Below are 26876 nucleotides of genomic sequence, written 5' to 3'. Positions count from 1 at the left end.
GTGCCTATCTGGTGATTCACCAGGCTTTATCCGTTGTGGCCTTTATACTCCACCGCCAACCTGATCCTCTGTCTATTTGTGTCCTGCTGTTCCTTGAAGATACAGCTTTGGCGCATGGTCATCTTTCAGATCCTCAGATTCCTTTAGTCTTCCGTAGTAGAAACTTGGAACTCCAGTGAACAGCTAACCATGGCAGAATAAAGCAGTATCTATAGTGATCTTGTTATAAAGCTAGCTGCCTTATATTGGACTGTGTTACATCTGACTGGTGTTTTTGATAGTCCACAAATTTGCAGCAAAAGTTTATAAAGCTGTATCCTGAATTGACCATGTATAACTTACCATGCACCGAAGCTTGTACTTTGTCTTTTGAGACCAGATTGTTGTGTTAGATCACCATGTCGTCTGACTCCTTACCTCTGCAGATAGGCACCAGGCCTAGATTTTGAGATGCTGTAGTTATGGGTGCGACATGGCTAAAATGTCTGCAGTAAACTGATAAGAAGCTTCTACTGTCCTTCCCCCTAGCATACTCTATTTCACTTTACAGTATTTTTGGACACAGTTTTTGGTATCCGTGTTTGGAACCGAAACGAGGAGTGTGGAACATAAACAAGGAAAGGATATAATGTGAATATTTTTACCCCTTCTATATGTTGGATCCCCTCCTATTTTTTTTGATTATTAAATACTGATAAAACATATTGCCCAAAATGTTGTCTTAAGAGGCTACGCCAGCATTTAAAGGAGTATTTTATGGTGTTTTTTTTCTTCTATTATTCTGTGCCCAGGCTGAAATGCTATACAAAACAAACTTTAACTCACCTGCCAACGTTGCTCAGATATCTGTGTCCCGTTCTCCGGTCCCTGTCTTCTTCCACTTCCAGCGGGCCGGTGAGTCACGCTGCATTCAGCTTATCACCGGCTGCAGCGGGACATAACTGCAGCCGGTGATAAAATGAGCACAGCGCGACTCACCGACCCGCAGGACGCAGAAGGAGACAGGGACCAGAGAACGGGACACAGATATCGGCGCAACGGGGGAACACAGGCAGGTGAGTTAAAGGGGTACTCCGGTGAAAACCTTTTTTCTTTTAAATCAACTGGTGGCAGAAAGTTAAACATATTTGTAAATTACTTCCATTAAAAAATCTTAATCCTTCCAGTACTTATTAGCTGCTGCATGCTACAGAGGAAATTCCTTTCTTTTTGGAACACCGATGACATCACGAGCACAGTGCTCTCTGCTGACATCTCTGTCCATTTTAGCAACCATGCATAGCAGATGTATGCTAAGGGCAGCATGGTGGCTCAGTGGTTAGCACTGCTGCCTTGCAGTGCTGGGGACTTGGGTTCAAATCCCACTAAGGACAACAATAAATAAAGCATTATTATTATTATAATAATGTCAGCAGAGAGAACTGTGCTCGTGATGTCATCAGAGAGCATTCCAAAAAGAAAAGAATTTCCTCTGTAGTATTCAGCAACTAATAAGTACTGGAAGGATTAAGATTTTTTAATAGAAGTAATTTACAAATATGTTTAACTTTCTGCCACCAGTTGATTTAAAAGAAAAAAGGTTTTCACCTGAGTACCCCTTCAAGTTTGTTTTGTATAGTATTGCAGCCCGGGCACAGAGAATAGAAAAAAAAACACCATAGTACTCCTTTAAGGACTCAACTCATCGCTGAGAATAGCACCTGAATCTCCCTGCGTGTGGAGCACTTTGAATGCTGTCCTCGTGTATCTCTGACTCTCTCTGAGAATGCATATAGGGAGGTTTTGGTGCTGGTCCCATCGGTCGAAGTCCCAAAGAATTATAGTACCCTAAAGGTTGTGTGCTTCTTATCAAGTGTGAACATAGTCTTACAGGACTGACAGCATACCAACCTATATAAAAAGATGTTCCAGAAATAGTAGTGACTTGGGGTTATCCAGGATTTAGAAATTGATGGCCATTCAGCATAGGCCATTGGTATCAGATTGGCTTTGGTACCACTCCTGAGTCCCCTGAAGGTGCAACAGCACCTGTAAAAAAACAAAAACTGCAAGCTTCTTCAATATCTACATAAGTTTATAACACAATGACTATTACTTCTGGCAGTGATGTAAGATATTGCAGATCGGCAGGAGATGCTGATCTATAATTGATGGTATGTCCTAAGAATATGAAATCCATAAGGTATATCTGATAAGGTGATGGTCTTTTGTAGAGATGTACATGAATACACCTTTACTGTATGTTTTATGTCTAATTTGATTTAAAAAAGTGATTTGACATCAGGTTGGCTCTGTTGAATGTAATGTGGTCTATAGGGGATTCAGGATTTTTGGAAAAGTTAAATCCTGACAGAGCAGATTGATGCAAGCATGACCATCTGTATATAGTTTGTTTTCCGCATGTTTGTAGGGGTTGCTTCCATTTCTTCCCACGGATAGGTTAATTTACTTTTCTGTTAAAGGAAAATAGTAATTCCGTTCACCCACACTAAACCCAATACACCGGGTTATAGTGCGGGTGACCGGGAGACCAATGCAGGGTCTCTGACTTAGGGTGGGTTCACACCGCGATTTTGCTATACGGTTTAGTATACAACTGTACAGAAAACCGTGCCCATAGACTTCCCATTCAAAACTGTATGCACCATAATGTATATGGTTGTCTGTTTTTCAAACCATACGGTTTTTTACTTTTTTCTTTTTCCGTACAGAAAACCGTGGCCTACCAAGGTTTTTGGTCCAGGTGAAAAAACGTATTAAACCGTATACTTATTTATTTATTTTTTTAACATGGGAGTCAGTGGGAACCGTATGTGCGTACGGTTCCATCTTGTTTTCACCATACGGTTTTTGACTTATCACAATTTTTTTTTCAACCTTATACAGATAAAAACTTGTACACAGTTTTGATACAGTTTAGTCAGGTTTTGAGGAATCCGTTTTTTTTAATAAAAAACCTGATACAGGAACTGTATTGCAAAAATGTGGTGTGAACTCAGCCTTATACCCTTTTAGTCTGGTGCCCGGTCCATCTGAAGATCTGCTTCCTGTGCTGAATTGCGTGCTGGAGGCGGGCCCAATAGCTGGATTTGAATATTCATGTTCGCTGGTCACGTGAGCGCTCAGTAGGCACAAAGGTTCACGTGATCAGCGACCATGAATATTCAGATCCAGTGCGCCTCCTGCACGCAATTTAGCGCAGATAGAGGATCTTCAGTGGGACCAGGCACCACACTAAAGGTATGTATAGAAGTCAGAGACCCCGCATCAGTCTCCTTTTCCCCCGCCATAGAACTCTAACCCGGGGTTCCTTGGCTGTCTGTGCATGCTGGGAGTTGTAGTAGTAGTTTTGAAACAGCTGGAGGCACCCTGACTGGGAAACCCTGCCCTTGTCACATACCAGCACCTTTATCATGGTTCTAAAGGTGCCCATACTTTTTACAGTCGATAAGTGGATCACTTAAAGGGGTTATCCAGGAAAAAAAAACTTTTTTTTTTTTTATATATCAACTGGCTCCAGAAAGTTAGACAGAAAAGACAGAAGCTCATAAGTACTGAAAGAATTAAGATTTTTTAATAGAAGTAATTTACAAATCTGTTTAACCTTCTGGAGCCAGTTGATATATATAAAAAAGTTTTCGCCTGGAATACCCCTTTAACCCAAAGCTATTGGAACTTATCAACAATCTTATTAGCTTTCCAACGGCATACTCCACTGTTCTTGGTTAGAAAATCAACCATTTTTCATATTTTTAGGTAATAGTTTCATTTACAAACTATCTTTTAGTAATGAATACATTATCAAAGTGTTCCCAAAATATTCCCAAAAAGATTTGTCCACATTGGCATTTGTCAAAACTGTCTACACGTGATCAATAATACCAGCCACAGAAAAAGTGTGTATGGCCACGACTGCGAAACGACTGTTCAGGCATCAACCCACTTCTATCCCAATGTGTATAGCCGCCTTTAGTCACATTTCAGTGCTGCAAGTCACAGTGCAAACCTGGGTGTCACCTGCTAAGTCACTGTATCTCCATCATGTTTGACTGTCATTTGTTTTTCCATGTAGAAATTTGCTTTGAGCCTCCGGGTGAAACTGGCCACATGCTGTGTGTATTGAGACTATAGTACTTTCCGAAATGTTAATAATGACTTAAAGGGGTTCTCTGATTTTAAATAAATAAATATTGACAGCTTTGCTAAGTCTAGTGCGGGTGGGCTACCTGCTGCTGATGACTATCCGGTTGCAGTGGGTTTGAAACATCATCAGGCTAAGCCTTCACTTTTTTCTTCTTCTCAAAAACACCTAAAAAGGCCATAAATGCCGCACAGCCTTTATTTTGGTGGGTAAACGCGGCGGACAGATATTAGCTAAAAGTCAACAGAGATTTATGAAACCCACTTTCACTTGTCATTTGGCGTTTTTGAAAGGTTTGGGGCATAGGCAGTTTTCCAAAAATGTTGCCTGTAGAGAGCGTGCTTTAAAGGGGTACTCCGCCCCTAGACATCTTATCCCCTATCCAAAGGATAGGAGATAAGATGTTAGATCGCCGCGGTAACGCTGCTGGGGACCCCGCTATCATTACTGCGCAGAGCGAGATCGCTCTGCACGTAATGACGGGCAATACAGGGGCCGGAGCATCGTTACATCACGGCTCCTCCCCTCGTGACATCACGGCCCGCCCCTTTCATTATAAGTCTATGGGAGGAGGCGTGGCGGTTGTCACGACCCCTGCCATAGACTTGCATTAAGGGGATGGGCCGTGATTACATGAATGGGCGGAGCCATGACGTCACGCTGCTCTGGCCCCTGTATCGCCCGTCATTACGTACAGAGCGAACTCTCTCTCTGTGCAGTAATGATGGCGGGGTGCTGCAGCGGCGATCCCCGGGGTCCCCAGCAGCAGGATAGGGGATAAGATGCCAGGGGTGGAGTACCCCTTTTATGGACATAATCTTGGTGTTTCTCTTCCGTGGAAGTCTATGGGAGCAAAAACTCCAAAAAATCCATGCAGATTTAGCACTAACTATTTTCCTGGTGTCCCCCTCCCCTATTTCTTCAGTAGAAGTCAGTCACATGATAGAATCACATGCCTTGTCATGATAAAAACGCAGTGAGAAAAAAAGCCAGGATGAACTACTTTTCCAAAAAACAAACTTCATGTTGGAAGTGCAAAAGGACAGGGCAGTATTTTGTGCTGTTTTCTCTTCAAGTGGAAGCTTTATGAGAGCAAGAAGAGCTCCCTTGGGTATGTAAATAGAGGCATTGGAGTCATTGCTTTGGACTTCGAAAGCTGAGAGCAGTGTATAGCAGGCTGTCCTTTTTATTTTTATTTATTTATTTATTTTTTAAATGAGCAGGGAGAAGCACTTCGCAACATGCTTCTCTCCCATTCTCTCATCTTGTTGGAGACTGATTTTATAGAAAATCTATGGAGCCCTTCTGCAGCAAGGAGAGAGACTGAAAAGAGCGCTTCTACATGCTTGTTCTGATCCCCACCAAACAGAAGTATTATTATTTTTATTTTTTTTGTCAATGACCTTTAAACCAGAATCTTATTAATAAGAATAGCTTTCTGCTTTTGTTTTTATGTAACTGGTTACATTGCCAATGTTTACACAACATTTGCTGTGTACCAAACATGTAGTGTTTAGTGTAGGTTAATCGCTATTCACATTGTGCAGTTACTCACAACTAACCCATTGGTGTCCATTATGTCATCTGGTACAGTAATTTTATTTTTTGGGGCAACAATACATAAAAATGCAGATATAAAGATCATTAAAGGGGTTATCCTGTGAGGAGGGAGCTTTGGCCATTGCACAGTACAGTGATCCCTCAACTTACAATGGCTTCAACATACAATGGTCTTTTCTGGACCATTGTAAGATGAAACCAGACTCAACATACAATGTTATGGACAGTCAAGATTTGTGAAATGTGTCAATGGCCGGAAGAACTGACCAATCGGAATGGGCAATTTACTGGTAAAACACCTGTATTACTGAAGCGTATGCACTGACTGACTGTCTGGTAGCGCCACCTACAGTACAGGGAGGTACTACATGTTCTGTACACTTTACCTGTACCAGGGTTACCTGCTCCTTTGGACACCAGGTGAGGGTGACTCCATGTTACTTTTTTAGGACATTGCATGTACTTACTGTACAGGACCCTGAAAAAGCTCCTGTCCTCTACATAGACCAGTGTTTCCCAAGCAGGGTGCCCCCAGCGGTTGCAAAACTACAACTCCCAGCATGCCCGGACAGCCTTTGGCTGTCCGGGCATGCTGGGAGTTGTAGTTTTGCAACAGCTGGAGGCACCCTGGTTGGGAAATACTGACATAGACAGTGATTACAGCTCCCAGCAGATCTTTCTTACTTTTATATGTAAGGATTTGCTTTATCTATATTAGTTATCTACTTATTTTTCTTTTAATTCTCACTTTTTCCTATTTTTTGAATGATATTTTGGGGCTTTAGAACCAATTACCAGGTTTCCATAGTTATGGTCTCAGCAAACAATGGTTTCATACAATGGTCGTCCTGGAACCAATTAATATTGTAACTTGAGGGACCACTGTATATTTAAAAAATAAATAAATAAACACACCTCCCAGTGCTCCCGCTGTGCCTCTGGTGCCCTGGCAGCGAACCTCTTCATGTCAGAAATCCTAACGCTCTAGCGTTGACATTGGGGGCCCGGAGTTTCATACTGCCCCTCAGCCAATTACTGTCCCTGACGCTCTTAAGTGGTGGTCCCCCAATGCCCTGTTGGATGAAGCTGCGGTGCTCTTTCGTGATGCCCCTACATTTACTGCTATGAGAATGATTGAAGCGGTCATCTCCACTGGTCTAGACTCCTGGTGACCACTCTGGTTATAGCAGTAATGGGGGAAATTAGAATTGTCGGGTGTCTCCATTCTATCAAACAATTAAGTCTGTGATATATAACTTTTTATTTTTATTTTTGCTCAGCTTAAGCTGCTGACAGGGGCATTTCCATTGCAGTAATTTATTGAACATATGCGTCCCTTTTTTTGACATTTGACTACACATTTTTCGGAGCCGTCATTAGCTGCTGAATGTGCTTTCATCCGAGCGACTTAACTTTTGACCTCTCTTGACCTACTGAAGCATTTCTGGTCTAAAACCGTTTTGTCTCCGTGTCTGTCGGTGGAGGCGGCTGCTCAGTATGTGCAATCGCTTTTGTAGCACTAATTCACTGGGCTCCTAGCACTTGACTACATTTTTCTATCTAGATGCAGCATATTTTTCTTGTATTTGATAGTTTAATAAAAAGGCAGTCTGTATTTTAGGGCTCGTGTGCAGTCACTTTTAGATAATGAGTTGCTAAGGATTATGGGATTTGTCTGTTTTCGTATTTGGAATGCAGGCTTTTTTATTTTATTTTTTTTAATACTGTTCAGCAGCGCAGACATAAATGCTTAATATTTAACATGCTCAGTCATCACATTTTACTGGGCTTTTTATTAGAATTTAACATTCCTACATCTATTAGTGATGTCTGCGGATCTGGTCATAAACGTCCATGCACATTTTAAGCCCTTAAAGGGATATTCCAGGAAAAAAAATTTTTTATATATATATCAACTAGCTCCAGAAAGTTACAGATTTGTAAATTACTTCTATAAAAAAAAAAATCTTAACTTCAGAAGCTCATAAGTACTGAAAGGATTAAGGTTGTTCTTTTCTGTATAAGTGCTCTCTGATGCCCAGTTCAGAAGAGGTTTTCTATGGGGATTTGCTTCTAAACTGGGCGTTTCCCGAGACATGTGTCATCAGAGAGGATTTAGACAGAAAAGAACAACCTTAACTTCAGAAGCTCATAAGTACTGAAAGGATTAAGATTTTTTTTTAATAGAAGTAATTTACCAATCTGTTTAACTTTCTGGAGCCAGTTGATATATAAAAAAATTTTTTTTCCTGAAATACCCCTTTCAGGACCAAAGGATTTTTAGTTTTTGAACTTTTTGATTTTTTTTTTCCTCATCACCTTCTAAAAATCATAACTCTTTGAATTTTGCATCTAAAATTCCATATTATGGCTTATTTTTTGCGCTCCCAGTTCTACATTGCAGTGACATTAGTCATTTTACCAAAATATACACAGCGAAATGGAAAAAAAACTAATTGTGCGACATAATTGAAGAAAAAAACACCATTTTGTAAATTTTGGGGGCTTCCGTTTCTACGCAATGCATTTTTCTGTAAAAATTACATCTTATCTTCTGTAGGTACATACCATTTAAAATGATCCCCTACTTATATAGGTTTGATTTTGTAGTACTGCTGAAAAAAATCAGAACTACATGCAGGAAAATTTATATGTTTAAAATTGTCATATATAACCCCTATAACTTTTATTATTTTTCTGCGTACGGGCCGGTATGAGGGCTAGTTTTTTGCACCGTGATGTGAAGTTTTTATCTTACCATTTTTGTATTTATCGGACTTTTGATCACTTTTTATTCATTTTTTTCATTATATAAAGTGACAAAAATGCGTTATTTTGGACTTTGGAATTTCTTTGCGTCTATGCCATTGATTGTGAGGTTTCACTTACGATACATTTTTATAATTCGGACATTACGCACGCGCCGATACCACGTTTGTTTTTTGTTTTCATTTACAGTTTTTTTTTCTTAAATGGGAAAAGGGGGGTGGTTCTTACTTTTATTAGGGAAGGGGTTAAATAATTTTTTTTCCCAAAAAAATTTCCCAAAATTTTTTTTTTTTTGCATTATAGCTCTCTAGTGGCTATAGCATTACACACACTGATCTGCTACACAGATCATTGCCGTGCATTAACACTGCAATGATCAGTGTTATCGGTGGTGGATTGCTCAAGCCCGGATTTCAGGCTTGGAGTAATCAATCACCGATCGGACACCCTCCGCTCACATTCTAGCTGATCGGGACATCGCGATTTCACTGCGATGGTCTGGATCAGCCTGACTGAGCTGCCGGGAGTGTATTTTTACTTTAGACGTGGCAATCAACTTTGAATGCTATGTCTAAAGGGTTAACAGCGTGAGGCACAACAATCTGTGCCGCACGCTATTAGCCCAGGTCCCGGCTTTCGTTAGCCACCGGGACCGACCCGCGTTATATACTGGGACCAGGGCGTACAGGTACGCACTGCACCCTTAAGAGGTTAAAAATTACAGCTTCCATAGTTTCTGGTTACATGAATGTTTTCTGTTAAATAATAGGTCTGAATGACTCATTTCTTTTGTATTAAATACCAGGTACTGTCTCCTCTATCAGCATTTGCATAGTTTTTGTTTCCATTTTTACCTCCTATAAAATATCCTGACAAGTAGATCATATATCTATAGTATAATAGGAAGTCAAAATGAGTCAGTGTTTTCCATCCGCATAACACTCTACACTACACACTGCAATCGTAATATATCCACGGTTCCATGCTGATTGATTTCTTGGTTATATATTGTTGTGGGCAGAAGTGGTGGCTGCAGCGGTCCCGGCGGTGCAGGCAGCAGCAGGTGAGGCCTGTTCACCTCCTCCTGTTGCTTAGAAACAACTCCCAGCATGCACAGCCAAAAGGGCATGCTGGGAGTTGTAGTTTTGCAACAGCTGGAGTTCAAACTACAACTCCCAGCATGATCTTTGGTAGTCTGTGCATGCTGGGGATTGTAGTTATGCATCAGCTGGAGGCACATTTTTTTTCTATGAAAGTGTGCATCCAGCTGTTGCATAAGTACAACTCCCAGCATGCCCGGACAGCCGAAGGGCATGCTGGTAGATGTAGCAGTGTGCCACCAGCTGTTGAAAAACTACAACTCTTAGCATGCCCTTCGGCTGTCAGTGCATGCTGAGAGTTGCAGTTTTGCAATAGCTGAAGGCACACTGGTTGTGAGAGTTTGTGTCCGAACTCAGAGTTTCACAACCAGTGTGCCTCCAGCTGTTGCAAAAATACAACTCCCAGCATGCACTTAGACCATACATGCTGGGAGTTCTAGTTTTGTAACAGCTGGAGGCACACTGGTTGCAAAATACTTTAAGTAACAAACTCTGTGTTTCACAACCAGTGTGCCTCCAGCTGTTGCATAACTACAACTCCCAGCGTGTATGGTCTGTCAGTGCATGCTGGGAGTTGTAGTTTTGCAAAAGCTGGAGGTTTGCCAATGTGAATGTACAGGGTAAATTTCTCGCTACAGCTCAAACTCCCAGCAAGAAACTCTCTGTATACCCCTGCCCGTGTGAATGTTGTCTAAAAATGCTACATTACACTACACCTACACAAAATAGAAAGTAAAACACTACACATACACACCCTTACAGTCTTCCCCCCCCAAAATAAAAAAGCCTTGTACGGCAGTGTTTCTAAAACGGAGCCTCCAGCTGTTTAAAAGCAAAAACTCCCAGTATTGCTGGACAGCCACTGACTGCTGGGAGTTTTGCAACAGCTGGAGACACCCTGTTTGGAAAACACTGCCATAGGGTATTTTGGTGGTGGATGCAAATCCCCAATTTAGGCCTCAAATGCGCATGGCGCGCTCTCGGTATGGAGCCCTGTTGTATTTCAAGGCAAAAGTTTAGTGCCACATATGTGGTATTTTCATACTTGGGAGAAATTGCGTTACAACATTTGGGGGGCTTTTTCTCCTTTCACCCCTTATGAAAAGGTAAAGTTTGGGGTCTACACCAGCATGTTAGTGTAAAAATTAAAATAATTAACACTAACATACTGGTGCTTGCCATACTTCTAATTTTCACAAGCGGTAAAAGGAAAAAAAGACCCCCAAAATTTGTAACGCAATTTCTCCTGAGTACAGAAATATCCCACTCAGGAGCGCACCACAAGGCTCAGGAGTGAGCGCACCATGTATATGTTAGGTCTAAATTTGTGATTTGCACAGGGGTGGCTGATTTTACAGTGGTTCTGACATAAACTCAAAACAATAAATACCCACATGTGACCCCATTTTGGAAACCACGTCCCTCACGGAATGTAACAAGGGGTATAGTGAGCCTAACACCCCACAGGTGTTTGATGAACTTTCATTAAAGTTGGATGTGAAAATTAAGAGAAATTTCACTGAAGTGCTGTTACCCTAAATTTTTCATTTTCACAAGGGGAAATAGGAAAAAATGCCCCCCAAAACTTGTAGCCCAATTTCTTCTGAGTATGGAAATACCTCATATGTGGATGTAAAGTGCACTGTGGGAGAATTACAATGCTCAGAAGAGAAGGAGCGCCATTGGGTTTTTGGAGATAGTATGTGTCCGAAATTGAAGGCCATTTGTGTTTACAAAGCCCCCATGGTGCCATGACAGTGGACACACACACACACACACACACACACGTTGACCCCATTTTGGAAACTACACCACTTACGGAATGTAATAAGGGGTGCAGTGAGCACTTACACCCCACAGGTGTTTGACAGATTTTTGGAACAGGGGTCCGTGAAAATGAAAAAATGTGTTTCTCATATGCACAGTCCACTGTTCCAAAGATCTGTCAAACTCCAGTGGGGTGTAAATGCACACTGCACCCCTTATTAAATTCTGTGAGGGGTGCAGTTTCCAAAATGGGGTCACATGTGGGGGGGTCCACTGTTCTGGCACCACGGGAGCTTTGTAAATGCACATGGCCCCAGATTTCCATTCCAACCAAATTCTCCAAAAGCTCAATGGCGCTCCTTCTCTTCTGAGCATTGTAGTTCGCCTGCAGAGCATTTTACATCCACATAAGGGGTATTAGAAATTTTGGAAGGCATTTTCTCCTTGTGAAAATAAAAGATTTGGGTTAACACAAGCATTTGAGTGAAAAAAATACATTCATTTACACATCCAACTTCAATGAAAAGTCCACAAACACCTATGGGGTTTTAAGGCTCACTGGACACCTTGTTACGTTCCTTGAGGGGTGTAGTTTCCCAAAAAGTATGCCATGGTTTTATTTTTTTATTTTTGTTTTTTTTTTTGTTTGTTTTTTTGCTGTTCGGTCACCATAGGGGCTTCCTAAATGCAACATGCCCTCCAAAAACCATTTACGCAAAATTTGCTTTCCAAAAGCCAAATGTGACTCTTCTTCTGAGCATTGTAGTACGCCCGTATTGCACTTGACATCCACATGTGGGGTATTTCCATACTCAGAAGACATGGGGTTACAAATTTTGGGGGGCATTTTCTCCTATTACCCCTTGTAAAAATGTACAATTTGGGGAAAAACCAGCGTTTTAGTCGAAAAAAATAAATAAAAATCATTTACACATCCAAAGTCGTCAAACACCTTAAGGCTCACTGTACCCCTTGTTACATTCCTTGAGGGGTGTAGTTTCCAAATTAGTATGCCATTTTATTTAATTTTTTTAATTTTTTTGCTTTTCTGGCATCATAGGGGCTTCCTAAATGTGACATGCCCCCAAAAACCATTTCAGAAAAACGGTCTCCAAAATCCCATTGTTGCTCCTTCCCTTCTGAGCCCTCTAGTTCACCCAAATTTTGGGGAAATTTCTCTTTTTACCACTCCTTTTTAAAATTCAAAAACTGAGTCTACAAGAACAAGCGAGTGAAAAAAATGAAGATTTTGAATTTTCTCCTTCACTTTTCTGCTATTCCTGTGAAACACCTAAATGGTTAACATACACTTTCTGAATGTCATTTTGAATACTTTGAGGGGTGCAGTTTTTATAATGGGGTAATTTATGGGGTATTTCTAATAAGAAGGCCCTTCAAATCCACTTCAAAACTGAACTGGTCCCTGAAAAATTCTGATTTTGAAAATGTTGTGGAAAAATTGGAAAATTGCTGCTATACTTTGAAGCCCTCTGATGTCTTCCAAAATTAAAGACATGTCAGATTTTCGCAGCGGATTTCGCTGCGGATCCGCCGCTGAAGGACCTCTATATGCTGGCTTTACATGTGCCTGCTAAGAGCGGCAATATGCTGCTACGAGCAGACACTCTGCGATGTGCGAGTCGCCGCGCGCATGCGCAGTATACTCACATTGCGGCAGCTCTCAGCCTAGCTCATTGAGCAGTGTGAGCGGCCGCGATGTGTGCGAGTACACCGCGCATGCGTATCGACTCGCACATTGCTTCAGTGTGTCTGCACATAGCGGCGTATTGCCGCTCCAAGCAGGCACATGTAAAGCCAGCATATAGAGGTCCTTCAGCGGCGGATCCGCAGCGTAAAATACGCTGTAAATCTGCTCGTCTAAACGTACCCTTAATGTGAAAATGGGCTTGGTCCTTAAGAGTTTAACCCGATAACGACCATGGACGTCTATACTCGTCCAATGGCCGTTACCGGGGTATGATGCGGGCTCCCGACTCAAGCCCCCGTCATACCGGCTAGCCCCCAGCTGATTCCTGTAGCAGGGGGCCGGCGTTAATAGCCGACATGCGGCGATCGCCGCGGGCGGCTATTAACCCTTTAGATCGTCGGTGTCAAAGTTGACAGCGGTGTCTAAAGGTGCCTGTATTAAGTCCCTGGTGGTCCAGTGGGTGTATCGCCCCCTACTGAGGTAGCCTGAGGGCTTACATCTGCTGCGGCGGCTCCGATGCTCTGAATGATACAGCCTGGCAGGACCAGGCTTTATAAATCGAGCGCAGAGGACACAGATCATTGTGGTTTTATGAAACCACAAGGATCTGTATGAGGAATCTAATGATTCCTCCTAAAAGTCCCCTAAGGGGACTAAAACTTTTTTTTTTATTTTTTTTATTTTTATTTTTTACACTTTAAAAACACACACATTAACCCCTTCCTTAATAAAAGTTTAAATCACCCCCCTTTTCCCAAATTCCATATTAAAAATATGTAACCATAATAAAAATAAACAAATTTGGTATCGCCGCGTGCGTAAATGTCTGAACTATAAAAATATATAATTAAACCACACGGTCAATGGCGTACACGCAAAAAAATTCCAAAGTCCAAAATAGCGTATTTTTGGTCACTTTTCATACCATAAAAAAGAATAAAAAGCGATCAAGAAGTCCAATCAAAATAAAAATGGTACCGATTAAAACTTCAGATCACGGCGCAAAAAATTAGCCCTCAAACCACCCTGTACGTGGAAAAATAAAAAAGTTATAGGGGTCAGAAAAGGACAATTTTAAATGTATAAATTTTCCTGCATGTAGTTATGATTTTTTCCAGTAATACGACAATATCCAACCTATATAAGTAGGGAATCATTTTAATCGTATGGACCTACAGAATAAATATAGTGTCATTTTTACCGAAAAATGGACTGCGTAGAAACGGAAGCCCCCAAAAGTTACAAAATGGTGTTTTTTTTCTTCAATTTTGTCGCACAATGATTTTTTTTTTCCCGTTTCGCCATAAATGTTTGTGTAAAATGACTGATGTTATTCCAAAGTAGAATTGGTGGTGCAAAAATAAGCCCTCATGGATTTTTAGGTGCAATATTGAAAGGGTTATGATTTTTAAAAGGTAAGGAGGAAAAAACGAAAGTGTAAAAAACAGAAAAATGCTTGGTCCTTAAGGGGTTAAAGGACTGTATACAGCTCTCTGCTGTGGCAGTTTTTTAGTTAATGGCTCTGCAGCACTCATGGTCTTGTGATTGTGGGGTCTCAGTGGTGAGACCCCACCAGATATTTATTACCTATCCTGACTAAAAGATGATCTCACAAGATTTTAGGATGCCCATCTTAAATCTTTTTAGATATGTCATAAATACATTGAAGATGTGGGACTCTGTTTAGTCAGGAGAATGTGGGTCCATTTACCCTCCATGAAAGTAAATAGAAGTTAAGCGATAAGTGCAAGTGCTGACAACTCTCCATTAACGTGTGTTGATACTATAACAGGAAATCTGCAAACTGGAGTGGTAGGACGCCCATTCTCCTGGTAGTTGATGGTACTGGAGACCCCGTTAAAATGGCCAGTGTGTTTGAGAAGTGTCAGTTCACTCTGTGCTGTTTTGATGAGCTTACTAATTCAAAGTGGATTTTTTTTTAGAGCAATATTGCTATAAGAGGAAAGAAATCTGTTCAATAATTACAGCATAGGTATGTTATGGAGATTTAAAGTCTTTAGGCTGTGTTTGTACATAGAATTTTGGTAAAAATTACAAATTTACAAAATTTAGCAAATGCGTTAAAATATAACTTTTTGCGATTTTGGAAAATTTACTGCAAAAATAGGTAAACGCAGCAGGAATTGCAAAATGTAAAAACAACCTTTGGAGAGTTAGGCTGCTTTCACACTATAAAATTCATCCGTTTTAAAGATCCGTTATGAAAACCCTGAAAATCCGCCACTAAATGTCCGTTAGCAAATCCCATTATAGTCTATGGGATTTTTACATTATCCGTTTTAATCCGTTATAGTCCGTTATGAATAACGGCCGTTATTTTGTGACGGAAGAATGAATGGAAGAAATAATGCATGCACTATTTCTTCCGTTCATTCTCCAGTCACAAAATAACGTCCGTTATTAATAACGGACTATAACGAATTAAAACGGATAATGTAAAAATCCCATAGACTATAATGGGATTTTCTAACGGACATTAAGTGGCCGATTTTCAGGGTTTTCATAACGGAACATGATGGGGAGTGTGCATGGTAGGGGCAAAAAAATGTAAACCCAGAGTAGTTTTCACTGTAAAGATAGAAAGACAGGAAAGTGTTTGGTTTAAAATTGCAGGCAGAAATTCCGCTTACTAAAATGTACTGTATAGTGAATGGGTTTCCGTTCACAAATTCACACTTCGGAATTTGTGAAGCGGAATATGTGAATGGAAAATCCGCTTGGAAATTTCTGCCTGAATAATGGCGTTGCTCATTCTTCAGGCGGAAATACTCGCGGAACACATTGCAGTCTATTGGATACACATTGCAGTCTATTGGAGACTGCAGTGTCTGCACGGTCCTAGCGCCGACTGATTCAGTTGGTGATGGCCGCACTCGGAATCTCCAGGTGGAAACTTTCTGTCCGCAGATTCCGCAGTGTGAACCCAGCCCTAATAGTGGTCTTGTTTCTCAGTCTGAGGTGGATAAGAGGACACTAATAACTGATACACAGCTTGGAGATGAGGGATGACACTAATGGCACAGGAAGAGATGAGGGGACAGTAATGACAGTGACACACACGGGGGGGGGGGAGACTAATGATTGATCATGTGACGCCATGTAACATTATGTGACGTAACCTTTTTGCTAGCTCCTACATTCCAGCACGTTTTTTTCTGCAGCAAAATGGCCTATGGATTAGATTACCTAAAAACTTAAGTAGCTGAATAGGGTAAAATACTCAATTTGAATGCATTGCTAACAGGATCATCACTGTATAAATATGGCCTTTGTTATATTCCTTTGTTGCTCACCACCACATGGCCTGTGTGTCTATGGCTCAAATGTTCTTTTAAATTCTTTCTTGGTCTTGCCTCACTACTTACACATGTTACTAAGCAAAGATTTTTTCTTTCTCAAGTAGAGAATTTTTCATAGCAATAAATGTGCTACTTAGCATAGATTTACTGGTAAAACGTATCCATCTTCCATGAGCAACGTATTACTTATTATTAGATGTTTTACTGTTCATTCTTTTTCTTTTTCAGAACCACCGGGCTGACCCAGAAGAATTATTTACAAAACTAGAGCGTATTGGAAAGGGATCCTTTGGAGAAGTTTTTAAAGGCATTGATAACCGGACTCAACATGTGGTTGCTATAAAAATCATTGACTTGGAAGAAGCAGAGGATGAAATAGAAGATATACAGCAAGAAATAACAGTTCTCAGCCAGTGTGACAGCCCCTATGTGACAAAGTACTATGGATCTTATTTGAAGGTATTTGTTTGTTGGAACTTTTGTGAGACAGATGTGCTTTGGTGACGGTATCTTCTGAATGTAATGCACAAATGGTATGGTTTATCTTAAATTGTGTAATGCAACATTCACGTTCCATCTGGTATCATTTAGTATACGAGGCCCCCTATCCCAGAGGTGATGGGGGGGGGGGGGGGGGGGGGTCCTGGGTTAACTGGTCCCCTGTGTTCTACAAACATCAGAATGCTTTGCACAATGTTACATGAGTGGCCAAAACAGATGGTAATGTGTTAGTTAAAGGGGTATACACTCTGTGTAAAGTGATTGAAGTCAGAAACATTAAAATATGTATATATAATATGAATATAGCCTTAGGTAAAATATATATTCACCTAAAGGATATATATATATATATATATATATATATATATATAATATATATTATGTATGTATTTACAGTGACCCCCTCGACCTCCGATGGCCCCGGCATACGATCATTTCAGCATACGATGGACTCTCAGAGACCATCGCATGTTGAAGGCAGCATCAACATACGATGATTTTGTATGTCGGGGCCATCGCATAAACGGCTATCCGGCAGCGCTGACTGCTTCAGCTGCCACCAGATAGCCGTTTACGGTGCCCCGTGAGCTCCGGTGATGTCTCTTACCTGTCCTCGGGGCTCCGGCACGTCCTCTTCGGGATCCCCTGCATCGCCGGCATCCTCCATCGTCGTCATCACGTCACTGCGCACGCCGTCCCGTCATCCAATAGGAGCGGTGTGCGTATCAAAGTGATGGCGGCGACAAAGCGCGCGGATGCTGGATAAGCGGAGGCCTTGCCGGAGCGTCGGGGACGCGGCGACAGTGATGGACGGTGATATCCCGGGCAGTGGTGACGGTCCGGAACAGCGGGGACAGGTGAGTACAACTTCCTCTAACAGTGGTCTTCAACCTGCGGACCTCCAGTTGTGGCAAAACTACAACACCCAGCATGCCCGGACAGCCAATGGCTGTCCGGGCATGCTGGGTGTTGTAGTTCCGCAACATCTGGAGGTCCGCAGGTTGAAAAACCACTGTCCTATACTTTACATTGCACGGATCCCTTAACATGTGATGGTTTCAACAAACGATGGTCCGTTTGGAACGGATTACCATCGTATGTTGAGGGACCACTATATTATGAGCCACAAATTTTAGTTTTGTCAGTTTTTTTAGCTCTATTGGAGTAGGAATGTGATCTGTAACTACAACTTGGTTAATGTGTAAAACGGGACTGGCGTCTGAGACACACCACCTACATCATCATCATTGGTTCATGCTTCTGCTCTGCCTCCTCTGATTGGCCAGTGTGCATAAACAGAAGCCCATCGCATCCTCGGCAGGAAGTCTGTGTATGGGGAATTGATTTTTCAGGTTTACAATGAAGATAAAGTGCAAGACTTCTAAACCACTGAGGAGAGAAGATTAGACGATTGCACTTATAGCCTTAGTATGGGAGGCCTGAAGGGTCACTAAAGAAGTTATGACGTGCTGATAAGGTTATTATGTTTCCTCACTCACTGATGCTCCACACTTACCCTGTGTGAACACAGACTGATGGTTTCCCTTGTTTTGGAGGGGGCACGTCTTGTCGCCAGGGCAGGTATTAAATTGACAGCTGCGGGGGTTGCCATTCGACACACAATGCTGCCGATACTGCCATATTATTGTGTAGCAATTGGCCAAGAAATGTGGGCATGGCTTCAGTTACATATGCGGTAATACCTTTTCAACTCCCCAGACATCAACTTTTAATGGTCTATTACTAGGCTATACCTTCCATGCCTCTGGTGGCTTTACCTACTGGGACCTAAAATGGTGCATGGATTGAAGGCTCTGTGGTACCAGCAGCTTCTATATCTGCTCACTGCCTTATGTGGATCAGTGTAGGAGGGTAATAGGTGCACTTTGGTTTTAGGGAACATGGGATCCCCTACTGGTTAAACAGTGATTTGATCTCCTAGCTCTGTGCCATCAATGTCTGTCATGAAAAAAACTATTTGATCAAAGAACATTTCCCTGCTCTTTTACTTGAATTGCTTCCTTTACAAGATGCAGCAGTTTAACAGAACCTTGTACTAGGGCATTGTCTGCAAAATATTTTTGTGAATGGAGAGCACAGGGTACTTAATTTAATATATGCAAGCACTGCAAAATTTCCTGTGGCAGTAGGAAAATAGTTATCTCCGCCACTTTAATCCCCTAACTGCTGTCGCTCCTGATAGATGTACAGTATGACTGGAAATTTTAATACATTCCTTTAAGTGTCAGTGAGTGTAATTTTCAGGTTCTTTATTACTACAGGGAGGTTGAAGTCTCCTATGGGCATCTCCATTGGGTTACATGATATCGATCATCGGCACCTCGCTTGAATTTTTAACCTCTTAAACCTATTTCTCCTTGGGAAGTCCTGATAATCACTTTTGTTCTTCAGACCTTTACTCCTTTTCCCTAACTGGAAGGCCTTAAATATTAGGTACTTGGCCTTCGGCCCGTATATTGTCTTGTTCTGTAAAAAAACTGACATGGTGTTTTTCAATATTCAAATTAATAGTGCAGATCACATTTCTTCCTGTTCTTCATCTTCACATTTTATGGGTCTATATCTAGGATCGAATGACTAATGCCTTAAAGGGGTACTACGGCCCTAGACATCTTATCCCCTATCCAAAGGATAGGGGATAAGATGTCTGATCGCTGGGGACCCCCGCAATCTCTCATGCAGCACCCCCTGTCATCCGCCTCATGGAGTAAAGATCGCTTAGTGTCTGATGACTCACGATCACGGGGCAGGAGTATTGTGACTCATGGCTCCACCCTCTCGTGATGTCAAGCCCCACCCCCTCAATGCAAGTCAATGGGAGGGGGCGTGATGCCACGAGGAGACGGAGCCGAGACGTCAGGATACTCCGGCCCAGTGATCGTGATTCATTAGATACAGAACGATCTGCGCTCCGTGAGGCGGATGATAGGGGGTGCTGCATGAGATTTCTAGGGCCGGAGTACCCCTTTAAATAACGGTTATACCCAAAGTAAAGTTTCCATCCCAAATGTATTGTAAACCTATTGTTAAGGCTCTGTTAATCTGAATTATATATTCCGTCATAAAGGGAGATCACAATGCAGGGCTGATCTGTTGCACACCAGACGACAGCGGCAATAGGCTGACCTATTTTCACTTATGTAATTTTGTCCACAAAAAAAGCAAAATGTTGTGCTATTCCTTCTATCAAAAAGTCTGCAAAGGACACTCAAAGGCAGATGTGAACTGAGCCTAAATTATACACCAGACTATATAGCAGCATTCATCTATGCAGACACTAGGTGACTGTGTATAGCCTCATTTCTAAGTATATTCCCCTCCTAGATTTGAGGCTATATGAATGTACCATTTAGCTCTGTTCTGTATGAATAAATATAAAAACTGCAGACTAAGTTTGGTTTGGTATATGGTGACCTCAGTTAGTTCAGAAATGACTTTATTATCCATCAGTATCCCTAGGAGTTTTAATAATGCATGTTTCAGGGCTGGAATGACTGGTGTTGAAATTGCTTACATACAGTAGTATTTCTCTGACAGTTCTTGGCTAAGTTCCCTCACAGTAACCTAGGTGTTCACAGCCCTCATAGTCGCTTCAGAGTGTAAAAAGCAGAAAACTAAAAGCCCCTCATTTTAAATAAATGTGATTCCCAAAAATCAGGGATTTCCATTTTCTGCTCCCTTGGTTTGACTGATGTGCCATAGACCGTTAAAGTAGTCCAGTATCAAAAAACCTATCCACAGGATAGGGGATAAGTGTCAGATCATGGGGGGTCAGACTTCTGGGGCACCCACGATCTCCTGGCCAGCACCCCTGCTCTCTGCATGAATACTGTGGCTGACACACCCCTTCCATGCATCTCTGAGAGAGCTGGCGATACAGCGTTCAGGTATCCCTGGCTCCCCCATAGTGATGAATGGAAGGGGTGTGTCAGCCACCGCTTCTTGCTATGGTCAAACACACCTTATTCACGGGGAGAGCTGTGACACCTGACGGAAGATCATGGGGTCCCAGCTGTCTGACAGATTTAAAAGTCGCACAAAAATTTGCAGAGGTGGCACCATACAAAGTGTAGTACTGAAGTAAGATGTGATCAGTGCCAGATCGATCACATGCCCTGCACCATATGTAATACATTTGGTGCAGGTACACAGTTTCCATCACATAAGTTTATGCGGTAAAAAGATGTGCACCTATGCCACTCTTGATGATATATTCTCCCCTATGTCTTAAAGGGGTACTCCGCTGCTCAGCGTTTGGAACAAACTGTTCCGAACGCTGGAGCCGGGAGCTCGTGATGCCCCCTCCCATAGCCTTGCATTGAGGGGGTGGGGTGTGACGTCTTGAGGGGGTGGGGTGATTACATCACGGGCTCCCGGCTCCAGCGTTCGGAACAGTTTGTTCCAAACCGCTGAGCAGCGGAGTACCCCTTTAAGAACTAGTTAGAATCCTAGCTCTGACACCCTCGCCTGTGTCATTTCGGTGCTTGTTCAGTAAGAATTCACATGGCAGAGCATCTGTGTAGGATCTTAAAGTAAGCTTGATAGCGCTTGAGATTGGAGTTGTACTTGCTCATTGTGTGAATTTTACTCTAGGTTTCTATATATTATATACACACAAAGATAAACTAGTAGTACACTTCATGGTCATTCACATAAGGACTTACAGTGTGAGGCCAGTTATGTTTTAGACATGCGGTAGGGAAACCATAACTAGAATCCTTGCAGTGTCTGATGCCTTTCCTGATGTCATATAAGGCTGCTTTCACACTAAAATTCATCCGTTTTAAAGATCCGTCTGATGTTCCGTCATGAAAACCCTGCAAATCGGCCGTTCGAAAATCCCATTGTAGTCTATGGGATTTTTACATTATCCGTTTCAATCCGTTATAGTCCGTTAATAACAGCCGTTATTTTGTGACGGGAGAATGAATGGAAGAAATAGCGCATGCACTAATTCTCCCGTTACTATCTTCCTTCACAAAATAACGGACTATAACGTATCGAAACGGATAATGTAAAAATCCCATAGACTACAATGGGATTTTCTAACGGCCGTTTTGCAGGAACATCAGACGGATCTTTAAAATGGATTGATTTTATAGTGTGAAAGCAGCCTGAGTTCATATTCTTAAATTTGAGTGAATGTTCCAAAATTTTTGGCAAATGAAAAATTTAGCACAATTTGTTGCTGCAGTTGTTCCGTACAAAACCTTGTTACACCAGATATTTTAAAGGAGTACTGGGGCCAAAATTAAGCTATCCCCTATCCACAGGAACAGGATAGGGGATAAGTAGCTGATCGCTGGGGGCCCCCGCGATATCCTGAACTGGACCCCGTCCTGCTTAGTAGGGAGCGCATGTCATCTAGAGGTAGATGACACATGCTCCTGACTGAGCAGGGTCCTATTCAGGAGATCATGGGGGCCCCCCGTGGTCGGACCCCCAGCGATCAGCTACTTATCTCCTATCCTGTGGATAGGGAATAAGTACATTTTTCTCCTTTAAATGCTAATTGCTGTGATGTGAAGTCCTTTGTCTGCTCTTTTAAAGAGTAAAGCTGGGTTCACATCACGTTTTTACCAATACGGGAGCGCAGACGGCTGGGGGGGGGGGGGGGAGCTAAAACCTTGCGCTCCCGTATCCCTGCTGTATGCCGCCCGTATGTTGTTCATTTCAGTGATCCGGCCGGAGTGAAACGCTGACTCCGGTCGGCGCATTTTTGCCCCGTATGCGGTTTTCCACTGCACCTCAAACTGTGGTCGACTACGATTTTAGGTGTGGTGGGAAAAATGAGCCGACCGGAGTCAGCGTTTCACTCCAGCCGGCTCATTGAAAGGAATTGCATACGGGCGGCATACGGCAGGTATACGGGAGCGCAAGGTTTTAGCTCCCCCCCCCAAGCCGTATGTGGTCCTGTATTGGTAAAAACGTGATGTGAACCCAGCCTCAGACTATGTTCATGTCTGCATCAGTCTATAGATTTGATGGTAAGAAGCAAAACAATGCAGTAGAACCCTATGGACTCCATTGTACTTTAGTAAAGTTTTTTTGGATGCTACTGGTGTCAATGTTATGACTAATCCAGCTCTGCATCAGTTTTCCTTTCTTTTGCTGATATCACCATCTTTTCTCACTTCACGCTTGCTTAGTAATGGGCCTTTGAGCCTATCAGACCTCTTGGGCTATTTTCATATGCTAGAATTTCCGTGTGGGATTCAGCAGCAGCAGAGTCCCATTGTTTTCATTGTGATTCTACTGCACTGTGCAGACGGCTGAATTTCAGTGTGAGATGTTTCTGGTGTGGAAATTTCGATTTCTGTGTCTGCAGGAAGAATGGACATGTTTTTGTGCGGCCTCCGCACCGAATGCATTGCCATCTGAGATCGTGTGATCCTAGCACCAGCACGTCATGCCGGAACCCGCAGTCAGCAGAATGTCCACACACAGATTTTCCGTGTGGACATTTTGACATCTGAACATAGCCTTCCTACTTTCTTATGCAGCCACTGTCCTTTGTCACAATAAGAACCATGAAAATAACCAGTGAAACGTACAATTTATTACTGACTAAAAGTGTATATAACGCCACCTATGTGCCCCAATGATTTTCATTATTTTAAATAAGTGACATGGCACTTGATGGAATATTTTAAATGAAAAAGTGCTAAAGATACATAAAAAACTGCATTAATGATCTTAAGGTACTTTCACACATTCATATTATTCTGCAGATATTCTGTTGCAAAAAATACCCAGCAGATTTTGTTGCCTTCTTGTTGACTCCAGTGGGTCTGCAGAGATTTTTTGCAGTAGATATGTGAATGTACCCTAAGACTACCTTGGAAAAAACTTGGAATATGATTTGATGGAATTATAATGGATAGGTGTGATCCTGGCAGGTAATCAGGTGGTTATTCTGACTGCACCAAGCACATTATATATTCTAAAGTATTTTATGTTTGTCTTATACAGGGCACAAAACTATGGATTATTATGGAGTACCTAGGAGGGGGCTCAGCGTTAGACTTGGTAAGTAACAGGAAAAGTTGACTTAATTCTGCTACTTAATGACTCCTGACTGTCATAATCTATAAGGTCATTAAAAGGGTTATCCAAGAATAGAACAGCTGATATGTTACCAGACGTAGCACAACTCCTGTCCTCAGGTTTTGTATGGTATTACAACTTGGCTCCGTGCACTTAACCCCTTAAGGACTCAGCCCATTTTGGCCTTAAGGACTCAGACAATTTAATTTTTACGTTTTCATTTTTTCCTCCTCGCCTTCTAAAAATCATAACTCTTTTATATTTTCATCCACAGACTAGTATGAGGGCTTGTTTTTTGCGCGACCAGTTGTCCTTTGTAATGACATAACTCATATCATAAAATGTATGGCGCAACCAAAAAACACTATTTTTGTGGGGAAATTAAAACGAAAAACGCAATTTTGCTAATTTTGGAAGGTTTTGTTTTCACGCCGTACAATTTATGGTAAAAATGACGTGTGTTCTTTATTCTGAGGGTCAATACGATTAAAATGATACCCATTATTATATACTTTTATATTATTGTTGCGCTTAAAAAAAAAATCACAAACTTTTTAACCAAATTAGTACGTTTATAATCCCTTTATTTTGATGACCTCTAACTTTTTTATTTTTCCGTATAAGTGGCGGTATGGGGGCTCTTTTTTTGCGCCATGATCTGTACTTTTTTTTGATACCACATTTGCATATAAAAAACTTTTAATAAATTTTTAATAATTTTTTTTTTAATAAAATGTATTAAAAAAGTAGGAATTTGGGACTTTTTTTTTTCGTTCACGCCGTTCACCGTACGGGATCATTAACATTTTATTTTAATAGTTCGGACATTTACGCACGCGGCGATACCAAATATGTCTATAAAAAATGTTTTTTACGCTTTTTGGGGGTAAAATAGGAAAAAAAGGACGTTTTACTTTTTTATTGGGGGAGGGGATTTTTCACTTTTTTTTTACTTTTACTTTTACATTTTTTTACATTTTTTTTTACACTTGAATAGTCCCCATAGGGGACTATTCATAGCAATATCATGATTGCTAATACTGATCTGTTCTATGTATAGGACATAGAACAGATCAGTATTATCGGTCATCTTCTGCTCTGGTCTGCTCGATCACAGACCAGAGCAGGAGACGCCGGGAGCCGCACGGAGGAAGGTGAGGGGACCTCCGTGCGGCGTTATGAATGATCGGATCCCCGCAGCAGCGCTGCGGGCGATCCGATCGTTCATTTAAATCGCGAACTGCCGCAGATGCCGGGATCTGTATTGATCCCGGCACCTGAGGGGTTAATGGCGGACGCCCGCGAGATCGCGGGCGTCGGCCATTGCCGGCGGGTCCCTGGCTGCGATCAGCAGCCGGGATCAGCCGCGCATGACACGGGCATCGCTCCGATGCCCGCGGTTATGCTTAGGACGTAAATGTACGTCCTGGTGCGTTAAGTACCACCTCACCAGGACGTACATTTACGTCCTGCGTCCTTAAGGGGTTAAATGCAAATCTGTCTTTGGGCATGGGCTGAGCCTTCTGACATCCCTGATGCTGCTTCTCTGCTGGTCCCCACTGTGAGCAGGCCACAGTATGCATGCCACCAGATTTCCCAGACTCCCGAAGAGCTTCAATATGGCTGCTTTACCAGACAGATGTTCTCTTCAGGAGACTGGAAAAGCTGGTGCATTGCTCAGTTTTCCCCCAGCTTTCTTAAGCTCCTCAAAAGACTGTCTGACATTGCCATTACAGCAGCTAAGTGACATTTGCATCTTCCCTATGCCTCTAAAATGGCAATGTCACCAGACAGTCTTTCGAGGAGACTGAGAAAGCTAGGGGAGCATTGTGAGCCCAGCACTGTGTACTGCCTGCCTCTTAGCTCTCCCAGTCTCCTGAAGAGCATATGTCTCGTAAAGCAGCCATATTGAAGCACCTCAGGAGACTATGAAATCTGGGTGGCATGCATACTGTGTGCCACACAGCTTTCCCAGTCTCATAAAGCCACTGCAATGATGGGATGTGTGTCCTCCCTGCACTATTACTGCAGCACCCTGTCCCGGCCCCTGCACTGATGTAGTCTTTTTCCTTCACCTGACTCTCAGCCCACAATAAATCTTCTCTCGCTCGCCTGCCCTGTCCCCTTTCCCAGCTTCGGCACTTTGTTTTCTACATTTACCTTCAGAACAGTTAAAGGAGTACTCCGGTGGAAAACTTTTTTATTTTTTATTTTTTTAAATCAACTGGTGCCAGAAAGTTAGAGATTTGTAAATTACTTCTATTAAAAAATCTCAATCCTTCCAGTACTTATTAACTGCTGAATACTACAGAGGAAATTTTCTTTTTTGAACACAGTGCTCTCTGCTGAATCACAAGCATAGTGCTCTCTGCTGACATCTCTGTCCATTTTAGGAACTGACCAGAGCAGCATATGTTTGCTATGAGGATTTTCTCCTACTCTGGACAGTTCCTAAAATGGAACAAATCTGTTTAACTTTCTGGCACCAGTTGATTTGTTAAAAAAAAAATTTCCACTGGAGTACCTTTTTACCATCACACTGGTCTGGTGGCATGGTGTTTAATACTCCCAGGCTGTCCCTGCAGACAGAGTAATGTGCTTAAGAGATGAATGTGACTCTTGTGGTACTACATCTGATCGTGTTGGTCTCGGGCTGCGAAGATGATTATCTGTCTGTATCGGGACATCCCTAAAGTCTACTATATTTTTTTTTAATTTAAAATGTAATTGAAATATCTTAAACTATTTGGAAGCTATGCTGGAACATACATATACACACATTTGTGATACAATACAATACAATTGTGGACTGTGCAATATATATTGTGGTAATAGAACCTTATACCCAATACCTGTGGATTATGCATATCACCTGTGGACTGTGAAATATACATTGTGACACTATACATTGTGACACTAGCACCTACAACTCACCAAGCACT

General features: G+C 42.0%; 1 protein-coding gene across 2 annotated transcripts in view; it reads left to right on the top strand.

The window, feature by feature from the left end:
• STK26 (serine/threonine kinase 26) overlaps window positions 1-26876 on the top strand; it is a 106268-nt gene that overhangs the window by 47633 nt on the left and 31759 nt on the right. For both annotated transcript variants that reach the window (XM_056537949.1, XM_056537950.1), the window contains exons 2-3: window positions 16594-16824; window positions 23860-23916. In XM_056537949.1, the coding sequence (XP_056393924.1) occupies window positions 16594-16824; window positions 23860-23916 (288 nt within the window). The remainder of the gene's footprint in view (window positions 1-16593; window positions 16825-23859; window positions 23917-26876) is intronic.

The sequence above is a fragment of the Hyla sarda genome, chromosome 9 (assembly GCF_029499605.1).
Source record: "Hyla sarda isolate aHylSar1 chromosome 9, aHylSar1.hap1, whole genome shotgun sequence".
Taxonomy (NCBI): domain Eukaryota; kingdom Metazoa; phylum Chordata; class Amphibia; order Anura; family Hylidae; genus Hyla; species Hyla sarda.
Note: the sequence above shows the minus strand (reverse complement) of the source record. Positions and strands in the feature narration are given on the sequence as shown.